The 20,935-nt window shown below is 35.6% G+C and overlaps 1 protein-coding gene across 11 annotated transcripts in view; it reads right to left on the reverse strand.

Annotated features, from left to right (window-relative positions):
• Nucleotides 1-20,935, reverse strand: part of LOC149782598 (piezo-type mechanosensitive ion channel component 2-like) — a 263,620-nt gene that overhangs the window by 84,459 nt on the left and 158,226 nt on the right. For 8 of the 11 annotated variants that reach the window (XM_089934052.1, XM_089934060.1, XM_089934057.1 and 5 more), the window contains 5 exons: nt 19,164-19,324; nt 13,098-13,240; nt 8,959-9,045; nt 4,415-4,493; nt 162-188 (listed from right to left, as the gene is read on the reverse strand). In XM_089934052.1, coding sequence (XP_089790178.1) covers nt 162-188; nt 4,415-4,493; nt 8,959-9,045; nt 13,098-13,240; nt 19,164-19,324 — 497 coding nt within the window. The remainder of the gene's footprint in view (nt 1-161; nt 189-4,414; nt 4,494-8,958; nt 9,046-13,097; nt 13,241-19,163; nt 19,325-20,935) is intronic. The other 3 variants (XM_089934051.1, XM_089934055.1, XM_089934054.1) reach the window with 3 other exon arrangements.

Consider the following 20,935-nt stretch of genomic DNA (forward strand, 5'->3'; position numbering starts at 1 on the left):
ACCTTCTTAAAATACACATCATGCAATCTCATAACAGCGTGGCCAGAACAGGTGTCAAGAATGATCATAGTGAGTTGTTAATTATGTGATGCCAACACCCACAGTTAAGTAAATATAGAAAAAAACATTATAAAGTATTGCCGTTTGCTTTAATCCTTTACCTTCTACACCATCCATTTTATCTCCATCTACAAATAATTCATAAAATAAAATATGTTTAAACTAAGTGAATATGACATTCTATTGAGACAATGAATATGTCTCAAATCTGCAGCTCTAACAAAAAAGCTGTAACCTGTGAAAACAAAGTACATGCTTGCCTTAACATGCTTGTGCTTCAGGTCATGTGTACACTGGAAATATGATGAAACAGAGCTGGATTATGAAAGAGCTTTAGGTCCAGTGTACACTGGAAATATGACTGATGAAATAGAGCTGGATTTATGAAAGAGCTTTAGGTCCTGTGTACACTGGAAATATGACTGATGAAATAGAACTGGATTATGAAAGAGCTTTAGGTCCTGTGTACACTGGAAATATGACTGATGAAATAGAGTTTTCAAATTCCCTTCATTAAAATCTCTATGTTAATGAGTTCTTTGCTCTAGCAATATATCACCGCCATGTAAAGATCAGGGGGCCAGTAATAAGTGTATCAATTTTTGTGTGGGACATACTAATAGAAGCAAATCATTTATAAATGATGCAACAGAAATGTATAACATTAATGAATATAAGGGTTTTAGGTCTACAAGATTCATAATAAGTTTAAACAGATACTTCCCTATTAGATTTTTAGGTGCAAGCCCTCTGCATATTTTTTTAAAAATTTATATGGTCTAGAGTTAAAGTTATTCTGCATAAATGATTTTTCTTCTTCAAGTCAGAGACCTTAACATCTGCCATTAAAATCAAAGAATCATTAATCCTTGAACATAACTTGATGCTTTGCATCCAGAGCAAAGCTGAGATCGGCGCTGCTATCACCAAGTGCCACAAACTACATGGCTCAATGCCATGATAGTGTATAACAATGGTGAAGTCCCATAAGTCAAAGTCATCTAGTAAGGCTGCACTGATGCTGAAATCAAGCTAAGACTGGTTAGTGTCTGAAATTAAGGGATGTCATTGGCTATACAGGACAAGATCACCAATGTCATTACCACCATTTATAGATAGAGGTCATATTTGAGGTGAAGTGTGAGCAGTCTTGGCCTGGTGACAACTTTGGATGAAGACCAATACTGGCTATCCCAGGAAGGATCAACACATTCAGTATCTTATGTATGGCTTCCCAGTCTCTGATCAATTTTTTTCTTGCCCTCTTGTTGGCCCGAGAAAAGTTGCTTGGTGGAAACAGATGCCATTTTTATCCCACCAATCTGTACACATGAGGTATGTATGTACCAAAATGTACTCTGCACAGTCAGTGAAGGTGGAATGATTTTTCTTTGCTTGTTTGAAATGTTTTCAGGTAGTACACTTAATGCCCGCTGTAACAAAGGCATATGCAGGTTCAACTTAACTAAAACCAGCCTAATATATTAGTTCAGGAAATTTAATAAAAATTTGACTAAACAAAGGCACAAGTCTATATATGGGTAAAGTTACCAAAGACTTGCAAGTACTAAAAATCACCATGCAAGCAACGAAGATTGCACCAAATAAATTATTGAATGACATGATGATATGGTAATAAATATTTGTCAGAAATGATAGTGGAGGGAGAAAAAGTAAAAAACAGAAGAATTGTGCTTCCCTCAGGTGAGAAAGGAACAAAGAAATGTGGAATTTGTAAGGCCTTCATAAGAAGTTTGCACTCCAGATCAAATAGAAGTAGTCAATCGATGTGATGGGGTTTATGGCACCAATGCGAAAATGCCAATATATATGGGGACACTAATTTAGTCTTCTATTTTAAACATGCAGGCAAACTTTTAGCATCATTATTGCTAAAATAATTCAATGTGGTTGTAGCATCTTATTTCAGCTTAGGAAGAACGGAATTGCAAGGCAGTGGATGTACTCCTAATGCATTATGATCACTGAATGTACTTGATGAAACAGTAAGATAGTCGATGCATAGTACTTGCTGCATGTGGAGAAATTTTGCTGCAGTAAGAACAAGTGAAAAAGCCATTACTAAATCCTAAGTTAAATGCAGCTCTTACAATGCAAAAACAGTAATACGGTATGTTGGTCAAGAAACACAGCCATCCATGTAACTGCCATTTTCACAGCAACATCCCTTCTTCAGAAACATCTATTGTAACATTAAAATTACTACAAGCAATGATTTAATTTAACTATGCTGCCTTTGAATCAGATGAAACTTCTGCTACTGACACATTTGTCACATTTGGTTCTACATAGAACAACTTTGGAACTCCATGGTCACAAACAATGTGCATGTACTTGTATTCAAATGGCAATATATGTGTATGTTTTAATGATGTAAGATAGTTTTATACACTGCAGTCATGATGCTTGCAGAACTACCTGAGCAACACAATAAAAGATCCCCAAGTTAACGATGGATACGGCATATAAAGTTGCAGACATGAAATTCAGTACAGTGAAATAAGGACTTGTAGTTTCGAAATATGAACCTTAATTACGGGCTGAGCTGTGTAATAAAAAGGTTTTAGCATGTTTTATTATCTGTGGGTTGTTATTTTCTTTCTGGTCTCTTTGTTGTAATTATACAGGACAATATATAATATATGCTTTGGTGGACACGACAAGTTATATGCATGATTTCCAGGTCTTAAAGTTTGCAAAATTTTAAAGGAGTTTTTACTGGCCATTGATGTTATTTTGTCATTAATAAGTTCATAAATTTGTTTGCTCTTAACTTTGCTAAAATTACACAGAGCTGCTTCAAGAAAGTGATGATGATGAAGTAACAAAATGGTGTTATAAAAATAGCTCAAATTTTTGCATTTTTTGCTCTCCATGGATACAAAAAATTATCATAGCTAATTATGCATGATGGAGGTTATCATAGCTGATTATGCATGATGGAGGTATTTTAATTATTACTGCATTTATATATCTACATGTGGCTGTTTTAAGATAAACTTTTATCATAATTTGTTTCACTATAATGTCAGTCAGTACAGAGGCATCTATGTTCACTGCCAAGCATGTAAATGAATGTGTGGTGGACCAAAAAGACAAGCTGACTCCACTGCACCCATGAAACTATTTGTTGGGATAAAATATGGGACAAAAACCAGTTCGAAAGTCCGGCTTCCGCAGTGATCAACAAACACAAACTAAGTGTATCTGTTTACGTTGTAAATGGACTCCTCAGACCTATTTCTTTACATTTTATCCATGTGGACCTGTATCAAAGAAGACCATGAAAAGATCTTTTCCGTGTTTGGCAAACCAATTTAATCATAATTCACTTGTGTCATCATGGAATGGCTGCATCTTTGTTCCAATTTCTGGCATTAAAAAACCTATCACTGTCTGTGTTTCATCTTTTTATTTGGTACAATGCATAACATCTTTTAACATTGATATTTTGTTTAGTTTTTTTTATAATGCAAGTAAACTATTAATGAATCTGACCGTAATAACAATCAAAATATCTGAGCTGTTTTATACCAAACAACAAAGGAAAAGATAATCCAACAAATTTTCAGTAACTTTACACATACGGTCCCACCAACTTATATCAACATCACTTATGTAACAATATTTTCATCGGATGTTGACATAAACGGGTATTATTGTATTCATATGATGATCTCATATATGATGTGATCTTCTGCATGCTGACTAATCTGAAGATCTCATGATACTTAAAGAATGACAAGCATATGAAGCTGCCACACATTTTACATGTGTTATGCGTAACAGACACATGACCACATAAATGTAAAATGTAAGAAAGTCCTTAAACAAGTTTTACAAATGTTCATCACATATGTAGCGTAATGTGTGATCAAGGTGTTTGACCTCGTATATGTAAAACACAAAAGTTATAAACATGTTCTACAGATGTTCATCACATATGTAGTGTAATGTGTGATCGAGGTGTTTGACCTCATATATGTAAAACATGAAAGTTATAAACATGTTCTACAGATGTGCATCACGTAAATGAAACAAAGAAAAATGCAATTCATACACACTAGCAAAACAAGAACTTCAACTGTGACAGCTCTTGCTTGAACAAACAAGGTTTATATATTCCGTCCAAGTGTCAATGTTTTTACATATGTAATGCTTGATGCAGGCATCATCAAATTTTTTATACGATTAGGAATATATACATGTAAAATGTCTTGTCACAAAACTTTATATTTGTAAATCCAAACATGTTCTTATAAGGCAACTTTGCTAACATGAACTGTTTGACAAATCAGTTATTCTAACAAATCAAATAACATAATTAACTTACCCATAAATGAATCAGATGATGAATCACTCAATGGTATAAGGGGTGCAGGACGATCTAGAGGTTCTTCATCATCATACTGCTAAATGAAGACAATCAGAAATGAAATGCTTGTAAATTGGTTTTGATAGTTTTACTGATGTACATTGGAACATGTAATTCCTATCAGAGAAAAAGCTGTCAAAATTATCGAACCTGGAAATTAGTTTAAAAGGAATCAAGTAAGAGTGTACTTCTAGGTCAGGGATCAGCAACCTATTTGACTTGGCATGCCACTTTTTCCCCCCGATTAATTACACTATGAATAAGCGCATGCCACCACTAAGAGAGTAGCACTGTTAAAATCAAGATTTATGGCTGCCTTTTGCCAACCACACAAAACCTCTTGACATGCCACCTTGTAACAATTGTGCTGTAGGTTTCTGACCCCTGCTCTAGGTACTACTTTGATTTACAATTCATCAAAACCAGGAAATATTATTAACAATATCACCTAGCACAATATTAACAGTATTGTGTACCATATTAATAATAATATCTCATACCAAAATATTTTGATTAATACAATATATAATACCATTAGGTCCATGTTTTATTCAGTTTGCAGAAGAACAAATTTGATGTGTCAATGAGATTTGATATGTCCATGAAACTTCATATGTCAATGAGACTTGATATGTCAATGAGACTTGATATGTCCACGACTCATGTCAATGAGACAAAATGAGGCCATCAATACAATATATATTCAAACACCATATGAAATAAATTGTCTCCCCAACTTGGAAAAAAAAAAGATTTTTTTTACATACATCATTTTTATTACACTTTTAAGATAATTTCTGTAAAAATTTTTTATAAAAATGAAAGCAAACTGGGACTGATACATATTTGATTTGGTGTATCGAAGTATCTCAACATTAGGACATCAATGAAAACCCCTAAATACAAAGACATTTACCTTCCATATCCTCAGCATGACATAGCTAATATAGCCTTGAAGGTACCTTATAAATCCAACCAACAAACAAACCAATCAACCAACATCCACTGATTTGCAAATCCGGCCCTCACACGTGAAAAAAGGCATTAAAATCATTTTGGCTTGTTTTAGCATTAACAGTGCTAAGATGGCATCTTTTTACCAAGATGGAACCCTGATGAGAATCATCTTGCCATCGGGAGAAGGACTGGTGACAAATCCCATCATTCATCAGTTACCAATGGAGTGGAGTGTACACTCTTCCACTGAGATAGCTGCTAAGAAAGCTTTGGTGGGTGTGTCCATCTTATCATCTGGGATGCATTTTGTGCTGTAGGTTCCTGACCCCTGCTCTAGGTAACATATTTTACTTCAAAATTGACTTCTTCTCCAAATGCACTAAACAATCATAATATGTTAGGACAACAGTCAAAGGATGCAAGGAGTTACCTCTCCTTACTTTACAGCTGGCCAAAGCATGTCCTGGCTCTATTTTACTTACTATGAGAAGTAGCTTCAGATGTTATTTGGGATATGGACAATTATAGCACAGATCGATGATGATACATGGTCTTAGTGGGGGAAAAAATCACTGCATAAAATCTAGCTGAAACCAAGTAACCCATGGCATTAGGAAGCTACCGAGGGACTGAGAGTAGTTACGTCAAACATTAGGCTGGTAATGACTAACCAAAATGTGTAAGAAAAATTGTATTATATTAGGTTAATTCCTTGTAGTCCAAACTGTTAATCCCAAGAAGTCCTGGTACCATATTCTCAAAACTTATTAACTTATTAAGCATAAAATTCAAGCTCAAGTTCGACCCCCCCCCCCTTAAATATAATACAAAAAAAGCATTCATATATTGAAAACAAGCTAAAAAATGTCCGAAAGTTACAGACTGTCCAATTTGTTAGATTTTGAATGTGAGCTTTAAAAACATGCTTAAAATGTTTTAATACAGGAGCAGGATCAAAAAGCCTGTGCAGAAATATTATCCTTTCCTTCAACTGAGTGGTGAGAGCAAGTGAGATCTCTTTCTCTTCTGATTAGCACAGCACATTTCAGGTATCACCCTGACATGGTCCTGATGATGCAATTGGGATGAAATATCAAGGAAAGATTGCAGTTTCTAAATGTGAAAACTGTATACTCAGCTGGGCTTTTTTGAAGATGTTATCCAGGTAGTTTGATGTCAGAGATGTGAAGGTGATCATCACATCCACACCTTGGGTCTGAGACTGAGAGAATTTGGGATAGAATTTTAACGTAGCTTTAACAATTAAAAAGAACCATGCAAAATGTCCTTGAAAGTCAACCTAATGTAAAACCTATCAATTGGAACAAAAATACATGCATCTTGGAGGTCTATATGGCCAAAAGTTTGTGTCTGATGGCCAAAGTTGGGGTCTCTACTTTTCATGGGTGCTTATGACTATAACGAGTAAAATCCCAAAGCATTTGTATGTCAACTGATTCCTGACACCTTTTTCTGTAGGAAATACTGAATTCTTCCTCCTAATGAGTTGTCAGAAAATGGCAACATGAGCCTGGTGTTATTTTCTATTACAGGAAGGTTGGCAGGGGGAGACAACTGGCTGAAATCAGTCCTTCTCAACTTTCCATCACTTGCTCTGGAAAATTGGGTACTTGCTGAAGATTACATTTTTTAAAAAGGGATTCTCCTATCAGGAGGGCCCTCATGGTGTCCTTCACATTTTTCTTGTCTCTCTTGGGAAATGAAGGCAGGGATGTGAGTCACTGGACTTGCATAAGACTTGTTTTCTTGAAGGCTTGGTTCATGATCTTCTCAAGCAGTCACTGAATTAAGGGATTGCAAGAAAATCATTTTTGTTTTTGCTGGTTTAATATCACTTCTAACACATTACTGGCTATCTCATACTGCAGAAATGGGAGCCAATTTCCTTTCCCAAGGACACTCTGAGGCAGCTCACCCAGGCTGGCTTTGGTTTGTTATCAAAACCCTTTGATTACAAGTCAGACACTCTACCACTGAGCTACCATGGCTCTCTGGTTGAAAAAGACTGAAATCTAAAGATTGCCTTGCAGTGATCTTTCAACAACATGGATAACTGGGAAGGCACATCACTCTGCAGGCTCAGTGCTAATAAAATCAGCAATCATCATGAGAAAAAGGTCAGCTGATGCTAATGCTCGAGTCTTGATGCTGCCTCGCAAAATAATCAAAGATGACAGTAACTCAACCAGACTGGAGTAATTGTTTAAAAGGAATGATGATCTTTCTTGGCTAAAATGTTGGCACAACTTCTGAACATGGTAATGAAGGCAGAAACATCTGAATCTTCCTGAACATTTAGTTTGCAATCATTTCTCTATGATGTCTACCATGTAGGGTGATAGAAGCCTCCTATGACAGTAGTGAAGACTGACTGGGGGAAGCAGGTTGCTGAGGATGGTAAATGAAGCTGGAAGTCTATCCATGTTGGAAACGGTAACCTTCATGCCTCGAGTATCATTAAAAGTAAGAGATGGGTACCTTATATTTGAAAAAGAGAAATTGCAAAAGCCAGTACTATGCAAGAGTAGTGGCAGTCAGTACTGGAGATGGAATGCAGGTGCTATCTCCTTCATCTTAAACAGGCTGGCACTGGATGTCACTGGTGACTTGATCACCAATTCCAGTGCCCATTATGCTGACTGTGACAAAGTTGGATCTCGAAGCAGCATGGGGTTTAAGTGAAGACAATGCCAGAGCTGAGTGGACAATATATGAGGCATAATAACATCAAGTTCTGAGGTCTGATTAACTAGGGATAGGTCAAACCATCAGCAACTTAGTATGTCGTGTTGGCATTTATGTAGACTGCAATTCTGAGTGGTGGATCTACCAAGATAAATACTGTCAAGCTAAGTGAGGTCCTCTCATTTAATGACAAAAGATCTCATGCAATCCAATTTTTTTAAGTTTGATCCACTGAATAAAGTTTCAGCTGGAGTACATTATCATCTGCCAGAATCTCATGAACAGATACAATAATATAAGAAGATCCACGATGCCTCCTGTAACAGCATGCAGACCACACTTGCATTGATTTGATCGGATTAAGTACCAATCCATCTAACCTAAAGGAAACCATTCTCATCTGACTTCCATCACAACAGGCAGAAAGCATGGCAGGCTGGTTGCAAGGACATTGATTGTACACCTAATATATTATAACTGGATACTACATCAGTCTGTTTCAGTCTGGAAGGGTTGGATTTGATAGGCATTGGTTGTACTCCTAATGTATTATAACTGGATTCTGTAGTGGTCTGTTTTGGTTTGGAAGGGCTGGATTTGATAGCACTGGTTGTGCTCCTAATATATGGCAATTCTGTAACATATCTGAAGAACAATTTGACCTTAGCATGTGCTACAATGAATCTAATCAAGATTTAAGGTATATATTCTTGACCAGATGTTACTCCGAAAAAAACAATAATTTCATCAAAGATTTAAATTACTATTCAATCCTCTGATGAACTAAAGCCATGCTATGCCATGTAAACCATGTACATATAATAAGTTTGTTTACCCACCTTTTCTTCTTTCCCATCTTCAACATCCTTGCTCTCGGAACGCCTAATGGCCTGGTCTGTTCCTGATTGAATTGCTGTGGTGATCAACTGTAAACATATTTCAAAATACTTTCAAAGATGTCTCAAGAATACTATAAAACTGTTACCGACTTTCTCTGTCGAACAAGATAATCATATAATGCAAGTTTATTTCCTAACAGAAAAAGACTATGCCATAATAGCATAACCATAAGGCATTCTAACATAACCATAAATGTGGAAACCAGTTCAAATGTACAACATTCCATACAGTTCATTAGATTTATTGTTTGTGCACATGATGGTTGTCACCATCTGGCCTCCTTTAAAGTTTTTCAACAACTGGGCATTGTGGTACCATACCACTAGAAAAAGGAACAACAGTCAAGTGACACTACATGTTCACTGTGAAAAACTTATGAAATGAAGACTGTATAGAGAAAAACAAATCATTAGACTGCCACCTATGTGTAATTCAACAGCCACATCTGTCACATATATGCAACTCTGCAGTCACTGCATATGCTGTATGTCATTAGGCTGTCACATTTATGTAACTCTGCTGAGACTGCTTATGCAGGATGTCATTAGACTGCCACATATAGGTAACTTTGCTGACTCTTGTACACTGTGTCATTTGGCTGCCACATACACCACTCCCTCGATAACTCGTGCCCTGATAACTCGCGAACCCGCTTATAACGCGGTGTCAGGCACTGATCCCATTTTTTAAACCAGAAAATACCCCAAAAATTGATCCCTATTTATTGAACTTGAAGAGAACCGTGATCAAAACTGGTAATGGAAACTTTGATGTATCGCTCATTTTCTCGTCGGAAATGGTAGATAGGACCTGGAAATTTTAATCACCATAATGAAATACCAAATTTAAAAATAGGTCATACAATTTTTTATATTTTCTTTCCAAACAACAATTCTAGTACACTGCAATTAACAATATGTAAGGAAATTTTGATCAATGAAAATGTCACTTATGCCGAGAGGAGGCAGGACTTTAATAAATAAATACAAATTAAATAAAAAATTTATCAATTGAAATTTGTGTTCTAGTTCTGTCTTTTAGTTCCAAGTGTAATCGTCATAAATGCAATGTGTCCTCTTGTAATTATAAGTAAAATGTGTCAATCTACCATAACAGCTATGTCCGTAAGCATTTATCTGAGAATCTAATTAAGAACCGTCCATGTTTTGATAACTGACTTGCACAAGTATTTCTTGTATTGCTGCACTCAATTAAAAGCTGGTCTCCTTTGTATTATCACGTTACTTATGTCTTTTGAATAAAATAAAGGAGGTGGAATAAAAGAAAAGTTAAAAGGCATGAAAATCCTACAAACTTAAAATCTAGTGGCCCCGGTTGTATGTTGGGTGAGTTCACTTCATTTGATTAATCAAACACTTATAAATGTTATTGTGTATGTAACATAAACTACCTTAAATTAACCAACTCTTTCATAACTGTGATCAAAGATAACAAGGGAGCCAAGTGAATTGAATACTTGTAAAATAAAGAACTTGATTTCACAGATACGGACCACTGCAGGCTAGCAAGTTTCAGAGAATTCTTGAAATCGCACTTAGGGATATCCTCAAGGGTGTTAAGAAGTTTCATTATTACTTCTAATGAAAACACAACATCAATACTGTACTAATTGAACAATACAAAAATTGTCATGTGTTTTTGTGAAAAAGGAATCTTGTTTGGTGGTGTATCAAAAGTTAGTCTAGATCCTTGCTCTTGGGACTCCCGATCTGGCAGGATACTCTAAACTGTAATTCAAGCTTAGCTTATAGTGCGGTCTATGTTTGTGGACCCCGTTGTGCACGAGTTATCGAGTGAGAGGTGTACATAGAACTCTGCAGACCTTGCTTGTACACCATCATTAGGATGCCACATAGCATCAGAAAGCTGTACAATATTTTCAACATCTACTGCCCGAAAAGAATTTCCTGAAATAAAAGACAAACTATCTATCTTAAGTATTTAGATTTTTTTAAAAACACATCAATAAGCCTGCCGTCAGGCAGAACAGTGATAAAAAGTTTATCCTAATGTCCAACACAGTGGCCATATTGGTTGTCATCTTGCCATTATGTTCATCTATAATCATCTAGACGCTACAATAAGTCTTCTGGTAAAAACCTATGCAGATTGAATATCTGTTAAGGCAGAGAAGAAAACAAGATTTTCAAAATGGCTGCAATGGTGGCCATACTGTATGTAAGATTGGTACCGTTTTCATTAGAAGTAACTAAATATGATGAGATTACCATAGGAATAGCAGTTAACACAATTTCAAGATGGCTGCCATGGCAGTCATATTAATGTCAGTACAACACCATTTTCCTTGACACCTTAAGTCATCTTTAGAAAAAACCCATGTCAATATGACTTTCCATTTTGATGCATCAGAACCAATAAGATTTTCAAGATGTCTGCCATGGTGGCCATATTGGATATCAGACTGGCAACATTTTCACTTAGAACCAACTATGTTTATGGATGAATATGTGTATGTTTCATGGTAATTCTCCAAAACATTTAAGAGGGGATAGCGATAGCAAATTTGTGCTAATGGGCAGAGAGACAGCAGACAATCTCATATGCTCATCAGGTTTATGACCAGTTGAGCTATAAATGATAAAGTGAATTAGTTTTGACTGTCACTGTCAGGAAACAGACCCAGTGAAATGGATATGGGCTGGTATAAAAGTGCTGAAAAATGTTTACTTCCTTGACTATCCTGTTGTTCAGTCTCAAATTTTAAGTCCTATCATTCTCTCTCAAAAAGCAAACCAAAACAAAAAGGGTACAAAGTCTGGGCTGTTTCTCCATTCCGTCACATAGCAGGTATAGTCCAGATATACCATCTGGACTGTGAATGCCACACAGCAAAGACAACCAATAAGAACTCAGTGTTTGACAATTACATAAAAAGACTGGTCTAATGATTCTTGGCAGAACTAGGGTAGTCTTCCATGTATAACGTGAAAAACATATACTGGATTCATATATATTTATGAGCAATGTTCATGTTTTGCTCCATATTGAACTTAAGCAGACAATCATTTTGAAATATTTTCACACTTGGTAGTAATATCACAATAGTGCATCCTAGATGCACCCGTGCCTTTGTTCACCTAGTCTAACATGCAAGTTGCTGCATTATTTATTACCCAGATATAAGATGAAATTCATTTTTTTACATCAATCTGCTCTTTAAACTTTGATTGATTTACATGTAGGTATGTAAAACAGCGTAACATCTTTATGCTAGACCATTTATAATTGAATTTTCTAAGGGACATAGTTTTGATAACTCACTGGAGAGGAATGCCAGGAATTTTTTTATTTCACCATCCCATCAAGAAACATTGATAACATTATGACCAAGAAATCTGAGCAAATGTTAGATGCTTGCTTGTCTAGGGGTAAGTATGGCCACCTTGCATGCAGACAAATTAAGTTCAAAACTAAAAAATGTGTTTTTTTCCTTCAATTTTTCTTAAAAGTGATGGTTTGCCTGGAATTAAGTCGGAGAATTATGTTACAAATTATTTTTTTTGTATGTATGAATATACACAAAATACACAGGAAAATAGAAGGTAAACTGTTGATATTATCGTGCAGAAAGAAATCTGCTACTTTAACCTGCTATACAAAATGTTAGCCAATATGTCTAAACATAAAACATAAAATAAAAAGAAAATTTGCAAGCTCCAAGTAAATAATGGATACATTTCATCTCGCGGGTTAAAAAAAAACTGAAGTATTTTCACTAGTGACTTTGCCACTGCGTATTTCACCCAGCCCATGAAATATAATAGTCATTCACTCATTTCAAGCAAATAACCTCCCTTTCATCACTACGTCCATACAACACAGCCAATCTGAACAGAGTCAACATGAGCTGCATCCCAGTACTATCATGCTACATTCCAAGCTGGCATTTTTTGACCAAGTGACAACAATAATTAGAAGACTGTCAATCACTTGCATTGTTACAGGAAAAAGTTATTTGGAAATCTGCCACTTACACTGACCAGGTCCCTATTTAAAGCCACTAACATTGAATGAGTATCCATTTAGAGCCACTTACACTAACTGGGTCCCCTAAATTATCCCTTTTGTTATCTTTCTCTTCATCACTCTGTCCAAATGTGATGGCATCTACATCCCTGCCATCTTCAATATCCTCTTCTTCAGAGTCGTCAAATAGGTAATAGTCCCCAGATCGGATGGCTGTAAAAAAGGAAACAAAATATATGGAAATAATATGAACAACTGGACAGAGTCAATATATATTAAGACACAATTTTTAATAGTCCTCTGTGCAAACACTAAAAGGGCATGGTCAACTGGAGGTTATTAGTCAAGTGATTCAAATAATGACCTTCGATCAAGTTCTAATCTTTAACAATGCTTACTGCACAGCAACCATTACATTCTGATTTGACTAACCATAACCTTTAATTCTGCATGACTTTGTACCTTAAGTTTATATAACAAACTTTAGAGTTTTTTCCTGACCATAAGTGTAAGCCATCCACAAGTTTCATCAAGGAATTTACATTGTAACAAAACTTACTGTGCAAAATCCATTATTCTTTTAGTCACAATGACCTTGCAGAGATTATCCAAAGGTTTATACAACTATAAGCACTTTGTACTGGCAAGGATGGAAAAAGTTGGTAAAAAGCCCAATTTTACCAGTACAAATGCTAATAGGTCAATATTATTTCAATGCATAGTTTATCATTTGCATAAATTTTGGAAAATTAAGTTGAAAGAAAACAAATGCATTTTTTACCTTTACAGGAGCTGCATTGATAACACATTACAAATCAACATCACAACAGTACTGTAATCCCTAGTCCAAGTTTCCACGGACCCTTTTCATTCCATTTTAGATATTTTGACATTAATGATGGGGTGTGGGGTCAAAGCCAATTTCCCATTAAAAAAAAATGGAATTTCTTGTCACTACATGACACCAGAATATGGTAGCTGCTTACAAGCAGGCGCCCGAAAACTTAAACAACTTTAAATCAATCCATACCTGCATGAAATCAATAGAAAGATTATTTATTTTCTCAGAAACCATGAGTATAACATTATTTCTTTCATCCAATGAAAGAAGAAACAAAACAAAAGCAATCGTGAAATTTGACTAGGTACTTTCCATTTGCATGGCTAGTCATACGACTAAACAAATATCGCAACCTACATGTCCATATCAGAGGTGCAATGGTCATGTGATATCAACTATAAACCCCTTTCCAGTGTTCTTGTACAAAAAGATCAAAATATTACAAGAAAGTAACATACTGTTTGTAAGAAGAATAAAAGCATGCTTAATTCTCAACATTTATTCCGAGAACAGTGACTAGAAACCTGTCACAGCAGCCTGGATAAAACCAGATTCATTGAGCTGACAGCAGTCATGTGATACCAACAAAAATATAGCTGACATCTGCTCTGTGCTTCATGAATCGGGCTTTATCCAGTAGATGGCGATTTCCAACTGTTACTCTGACCCCACCCCCAAACATAATGTCAAAGTATCTAAAATGGGTCACAAAGGGTCCAAGGAAACTTAGACTATGTAATCTAGATTCTCAGTGACAAAAAAACTGGAGAACCATCAACAATACATCACATGACAACCCCATTTGTAATAGCCCTTCATGTAGCACTAATCAGGCGTGATTGACTTTGGAGATTACAGACAGATCTAAATAACCCTGACCATGGATTAAGGTTTTCAATCCTGAATTAAACGTAATGTGCAAATCCCATTATTTTCTTATTAGACTTACCATGACATTAACCTTTGTCTGTAAGATCCCAATATATAAAGCTTTCTTTCCTACCTAACTACAAGCCATTCATAAAGTTTGTTTCAAAAACTTACTTTGGAACAAAAGTTAATTTGCAAAATCATAATTTTTCTGAACCACAATTACCTTGATCTTTGTCCTTTTTCACTCATAAATCAACACACCTCTTACTTTAAGTGCAAGTGCTCCACAAACTTTGGTCTAGAACTAAAGTTTGCATGCAAAAACCATTTTTCTTCTTTTAGTCATGGAGACCTTGACATCTGACCTTTTGATCCCAACCTCAAAATGTTCTTACTTACCCCAAGTGCATGCCATCAGCAAAGTCACATCCAAGTTTGAAATACAGACCTAAAGTTCCTGTGCAGTAACGATTCTCCTTCTTTCAATCTAAGAGAACATGTCCTTTTGCCTTTGTACACAAAAAAACTGATAGGCTTCTTCCTTACTCAGGTACAAGAGATCCATAAATATTTTGGACAGGTCTGTGATTAAAACTGATGTTTATGTGTTGAAACCATTTTTCATCTTTCAAAGTGACTTTGACCTTTTTTAAACACACACCAGATCCACCAACCCTGACGAGTCTGTCTCAGTAAGTCAGTTGATTTATTTTGGTAAGATTGACCAGTTTTCAGTAAGGTGTAACAAAATATAAATATATGCTATTGTAAAGCTGGAAAACGTAATTAAAAGTTCAACGGAGTGACGTTATCCATTATGTTCAACTGAAAAGTTTGTAAAGTATGTGTAGACTTTATTTACCACTATTACAGTTGCACAAACTTTAGTTCCAAACCCTATGCATCTCTATGGCTTGTTGCTATCTCTCAACTTGATTTAATTCCTGGAAATTCTTCTTCCATTTCACATGACGAAAGCAATCATATCTTATGCCACGAGACATACTCAAACTGGCATGTGATGTCCAATAAACGTAACTGTGTCCTATCCAGCTTTTATTCACTAGAATCTGAACACTCCTTTTTATTCTTCTGTGTTGATTATTAACACTTATTTAGAAGCTTATTTTCCCTTTTGTCTTAAACATTCATCGCTTTTTGGATGCCATTTTAAAAACAATTCTATAATCAACAGTTTGATCATGCAGATGCTTTGCATCAACAAATATGTGCAGTTTAAAGAGTCTGGGGTGCTGCTGTAATGTTAGTCTGGTTCCCTAACTTATTTCATTCATTCTAATATGAAACCAGGATCCATACCAAACAAGGATGAACTGATTATCCGGATTGTTCTGCAACAATAATTTTTTCTGTAGTTTTTGCTTGTATACCATAAGTTCGTTTTTTAGGGTTTATTTTCTTAAGACCTACAGCAAAATCATAAGAGCTGGCAGGTCTCACACACACACACATACATAATTAAGAAGCTTCTTTTTTACCCCAAGTGCAAGACAACTGCAAAGTTTGGTTAAGGTAGATGGTGCAAAACTGAAGCTGTCCTGCTGAAATGAGAATTCATTCATACACATGGTTCCCTCGCTTTTCTAAATATAAATTTCCAGATCTTTTCCAGGCTTTTTCCAGGATGAAATTAATTTTTTCAAGGTTACCGTATGAGCATTACTGAATGGAATTAAAGAACATTTTGGATTATAAAACATGCATCTTCCAAATCTGAAGATGTTTCTTTTTCAAGATTCTCCAAAACATATGTCGGAAAAGATGATCGTGTACAAAACCACAAAATGTCACACAAAACAAATCTGACTATATTCCTATAAGTTGGCATTGAAAGCCATTTCAATGTACAGAATACAAATTCTAACTTTACTTTGCTGACCTACATTATGTTGCTACATGGAAACAACATAATGAGCATATATTATTGTGTTTCCTTTCAATCCTTTAATTCTAAAGAATTCTAGAGCAACATATGTGCATGTTATACAAATTAAACATTTCCTGTCACAGTATGAAAAAAAAACAATAAACGCAAAGTATTAGAATCTTATTTTGTAACGAAAAAAGTTTAACCCTGAATTCATGTGTCAATAAAATCTCAAACAAGATTTTTCAACCAATCTAAACTCTTTGAGACAATTTGGTTAAAAATCCATCATTTAAATACATTTACAAAAGGGCTGATTTAAATTTTGACAAAGGACTTTCAAAATTATATATTCTTGAATAGACAAGGCCTGAATTTTCTGTAAAATCAACTTGTTTTCTTGTAGTTCAATAAACCAGTTCCCAAACATGTATTGATAATGGGCTCTTATCGCTTCTTAATATATAATAAAAGGGACAACAATTTCCCTTTCCTCCTATGTTCCATTTAAGATCTGAAACCAATGCTTCAAGCTACATGTCATTGTGTAATAGTTTCGCACCAAAGTTCAGCACAGAGATTCAAAATTTTTCTAATCCATGTTTTGTCCAAATACTCCAACCCCATTTTCACATTTGGACATTTAGGATGGAGTGTGGGTTCCAAGCAATTACATATAAAAAATTTGGAATCTGCAGCCACCATAGGATAACTTACCAGCGGGCCTAGCAAATTTAAACTATGTTAAATCCACTTATACCTGCATGAAATTGATAGGAAAATTATTTGTTTTCTCAAAAATGGCAAGTAATATAATCGTTATGTCTTTATTCCGCTGATAGACTAGATGAAACTCAGCATAGATGAAACCTGAGCTGGTACTCGCCAGTTGTGTTAATAGTCACATGACTTCATAAATAAAAAACAATGACATTGGAAGTCCACATGATATCAACAACAAACTCCTTTTCAATGTTGTTGTACAAAATCTCAATTATATAAAATGAAAGACTGATACCTTTTGTAAAAACCAGGAAGAACATATAATTCTCAACATGTTTATTTCGGGAACAACTACAAGAAACTTGGCCAGTCTGATTCATCAAGCAGAGTAGTCTGGTTCTCTACTTCGTATGCTCCTTCGTGAGAGAGTACATATCAACGTGGTAGTCATGTGATACAACAAAACTCTTTTGGTCTCAGAATAAATGCAGAGAATTTTGTGCTCTTTTGTTTTTGTATTTTTATTACAACCAGTATACAACTTTCATTTAATGTTTTATCTACAATGTTTGAAAATGACGGTTGTGAGGTTCTGTGTGCTGGTGCCACTAGCAATCAAAATCACTAGTACCAGCTCATATTTCATCAACGCATTAGTTTTATCGTCTTTCAGCAGACTAAAGACGTAACGTTTTAATACTCATAATTTCTGAAAAACTAAATAATTTTCAAATAAATTTCATGCAGGTATAACTCGATTTAACAAGGTTTTAAGTTTGTTAGCCCATCCGCTAAGCGGCTATGCTTTTAACGCCACTATGTTGGCCTCTTGTGATGCTAGACTGGTTTTCATACCTTTCATGAAGAAAAAAATATGGATATCGAGCTGTCTGTGAAACAAAAAGTCTACTAGATGAATCTAATCCACTGAGCATTTGGATTGTCTCAACAAATATATTTATGGCAAGCAGTGAAATGATCCATACTGTAACCTCCTAATATTCTGGTTAGAACTCGATAAATTTAACTCACAATCAGTTCAGTTACGACTCAATTACGTAACTGTTTCAGGCGTCAAGTTGTGGAGCAAAATTCCTGGGTTTTTCTCGACTTTTGTCAATATTTGCAAAATTTAAAGACATTTCACGGTCAGGGAAAAAAATTATAATTTCTTCTGACTTTTTCCAGATGTCCCGAAAGCGTGGGAACCCTGCATATAGATGGACAGCCGCTGTAACATTATATGCTTGACATTTTGGAAGGCATATAAAAAACAACAGAAACACACTCAGTGGGTGCATTCAAGTTTGTGAGAATCAAACTTGTTACTTACAACTATCATGTAAGTTAGAACAACCTTCAAACCACCTGTGTACTCTTGAAGGCACATGTAATCCAAAATTGTCTCTGAAACAGTCAAAGCTAGGTCATTTGTAACAGGCCTATGATCAATAATAAATGACAACAAAGCTAGGATGCTCTAAACAAGCCAATGATCAATGATAAACAACAACAAAGCTAGTATGCTCTAAACAAGTCACAGATCAATAATAAATGACAACAAAGCTAGGATAATCAACAAGCCACTGATCAATGATAAATGACATAAAGCTAAGATGCTCCAAACAAGCCACTGATCAAGGAAAGATAACAACAAACCTAAGATACTCTGAACAAGCCACATACCAATGCTGGATGACGACAAAGCATTACACCTGATGCAATCTGGAATTATACCTACTGTATCAAAGATGTAAAGCATGCAATCAACCATGTGCCATCTCTCAAACTCATTTACACATGTGCCATACCCTGATAGTGTTCCTCTGGCTCAATGTAATCCTTTTTGAGTGACAGCTGCTTTTCCTTTAGTTCTTTCATCCTCTGCTTGATCTTCTCCAGAAGTTTTCCCTCAGCCTCTCGACGTTTCCTTACATTTCGGATCAGAATCCTGTTGATGCACTCTGCACCTCTGTAGGAAAGAGTAGAAAAATTATCAGTAATAAAGATCTGCTCTTAATTCAAGGATAAATAAAGATGGGTAAAAGAAAGTACTGACTTAAAAAAACATTCTAAGAAAAATATGGCAAACCAAGACTCAGAGCAGGCTCTAGAAACTTTTTTGAGCCATTTAATTCACACAATATCTATTTTTAAAAGTCTGCAATATTTTCTCTGCATTACCATCACATTACTAAGTACGATGACTTGGAGATAATATTTTAACATGAAGAAATTAATGTTTGGTTTGCTAATATCTACATAATGTAGAGTGGAAGTTTGCCTTGCTAAAATTTCTACATGCTGCTGTGGAGTTGAAGTTTGCCTTCCTAAAAATATCTACATATTGTTTTGTAGTAAAACTTGCCTTCCTAAAATGACTACATGGCACAGAATGGATCTTCCTTGCACAAATGTCTACATATTGCTGTGGAGTGGAAGGTTGCTTTGTTAAAATGACTACATGCTGCTATGGAGTGATAGTTTGCCTTGCTAAAATATCCACATGTTCCTGTGAAGTGGAAGTCTTGCCTTGCCAAAATGACTACATGTTATAGAGTGGAAATTTGCCTTGCTAAAATATTTACTGCTGTAGAGTGGAAGTTTGCTTTGCTAAATTGTCTACATGTTGCTGTGGATTGTTAATATGCCTTGCTAAAATGACAACATTTTGTTGTGGACTGGAGGTTTGCCTTGCTAAAATGACTACATGTTGCGGATTGGCAGTTTGCTTTGCTAAAATGTCTACATATTGCTGTGGAATGGCAGTTTGCCTTGCTAAAATGTCTACATATTGTTGTGGATTAAAAGTTTGCCTTGCTATAACGTCTACATACTGCTGTGGAGTGGAAGTTTGCCTTGCTAAAATGTCTACATACTGCTGTGGATTGGCAGTTTGCCTTGCTAAAATGTCTACATATTGCTGTGGATTGGAAGTTTGCCTAGCTAAAATGTCTACATATTGCTGTGGATTGGAAGTTTGCCTAGCTAAAATGTCTACATATTGCTGTGGATTGGAAGTTTGCCTAGCTAAAATGACTACATGTTGCTGTGGATTGGAAGTTTGCCTAGCTAAAATGTCTACAAGTTGCTGTGGATTGGAAGTTTGCCTTGCTATAATGTCTACATACTGCTGTGGAGTGGAAGTTTGCCTTGCTTTAATGTCTACATACTGCTGTGGAGTGGAAGTTTGCCTTGCTATAATGTCTACATACTGCTGTGGAGTGGAAGTTTGCCTTGCTATAATGTCTACATACTGCTGTGGAGTGGAAGTTTGCCTTGCTATAATGTCTACATACTGCTGTGGAATGGAAGTTTGCCTTTCTAATATCTACATGTTCCTGTGTAACTTAAGTTTGCCTTGCTAATATCTACATGTTCCTGTGGAATTGAAGTTTGCCTTTCTAATATCTACATGTTCCTGTGGAATGGAAGTTTGCCTTGCTAATATCTACATGTTTCTGTGGAATTGAAGTTTGCCTTGCTAATATCTACATGTTCCTGTGGAATTGAAGTTTGCCTTGCTAATATCTACATGTTCCTGTGGAATGGAAGTTTGCCTTTCTAATATACATGTTCCTGT

This window comes from Sinohyriopsis cumingii, chromosome 15 (genome assembly GCF_028554795.1).
Source record: "Sinohyriopsis cumingii isolate HCF-2022 chromosome 15, ASM2855479v2, whole genome shotgun sequence".
Lineage (NCBI taxonomy): Eukaryota > Metazoa > Mollusca > Bivalvia > Unionida > Unionidae > Sinohyriopsis > Sinohyriopsis cumingii.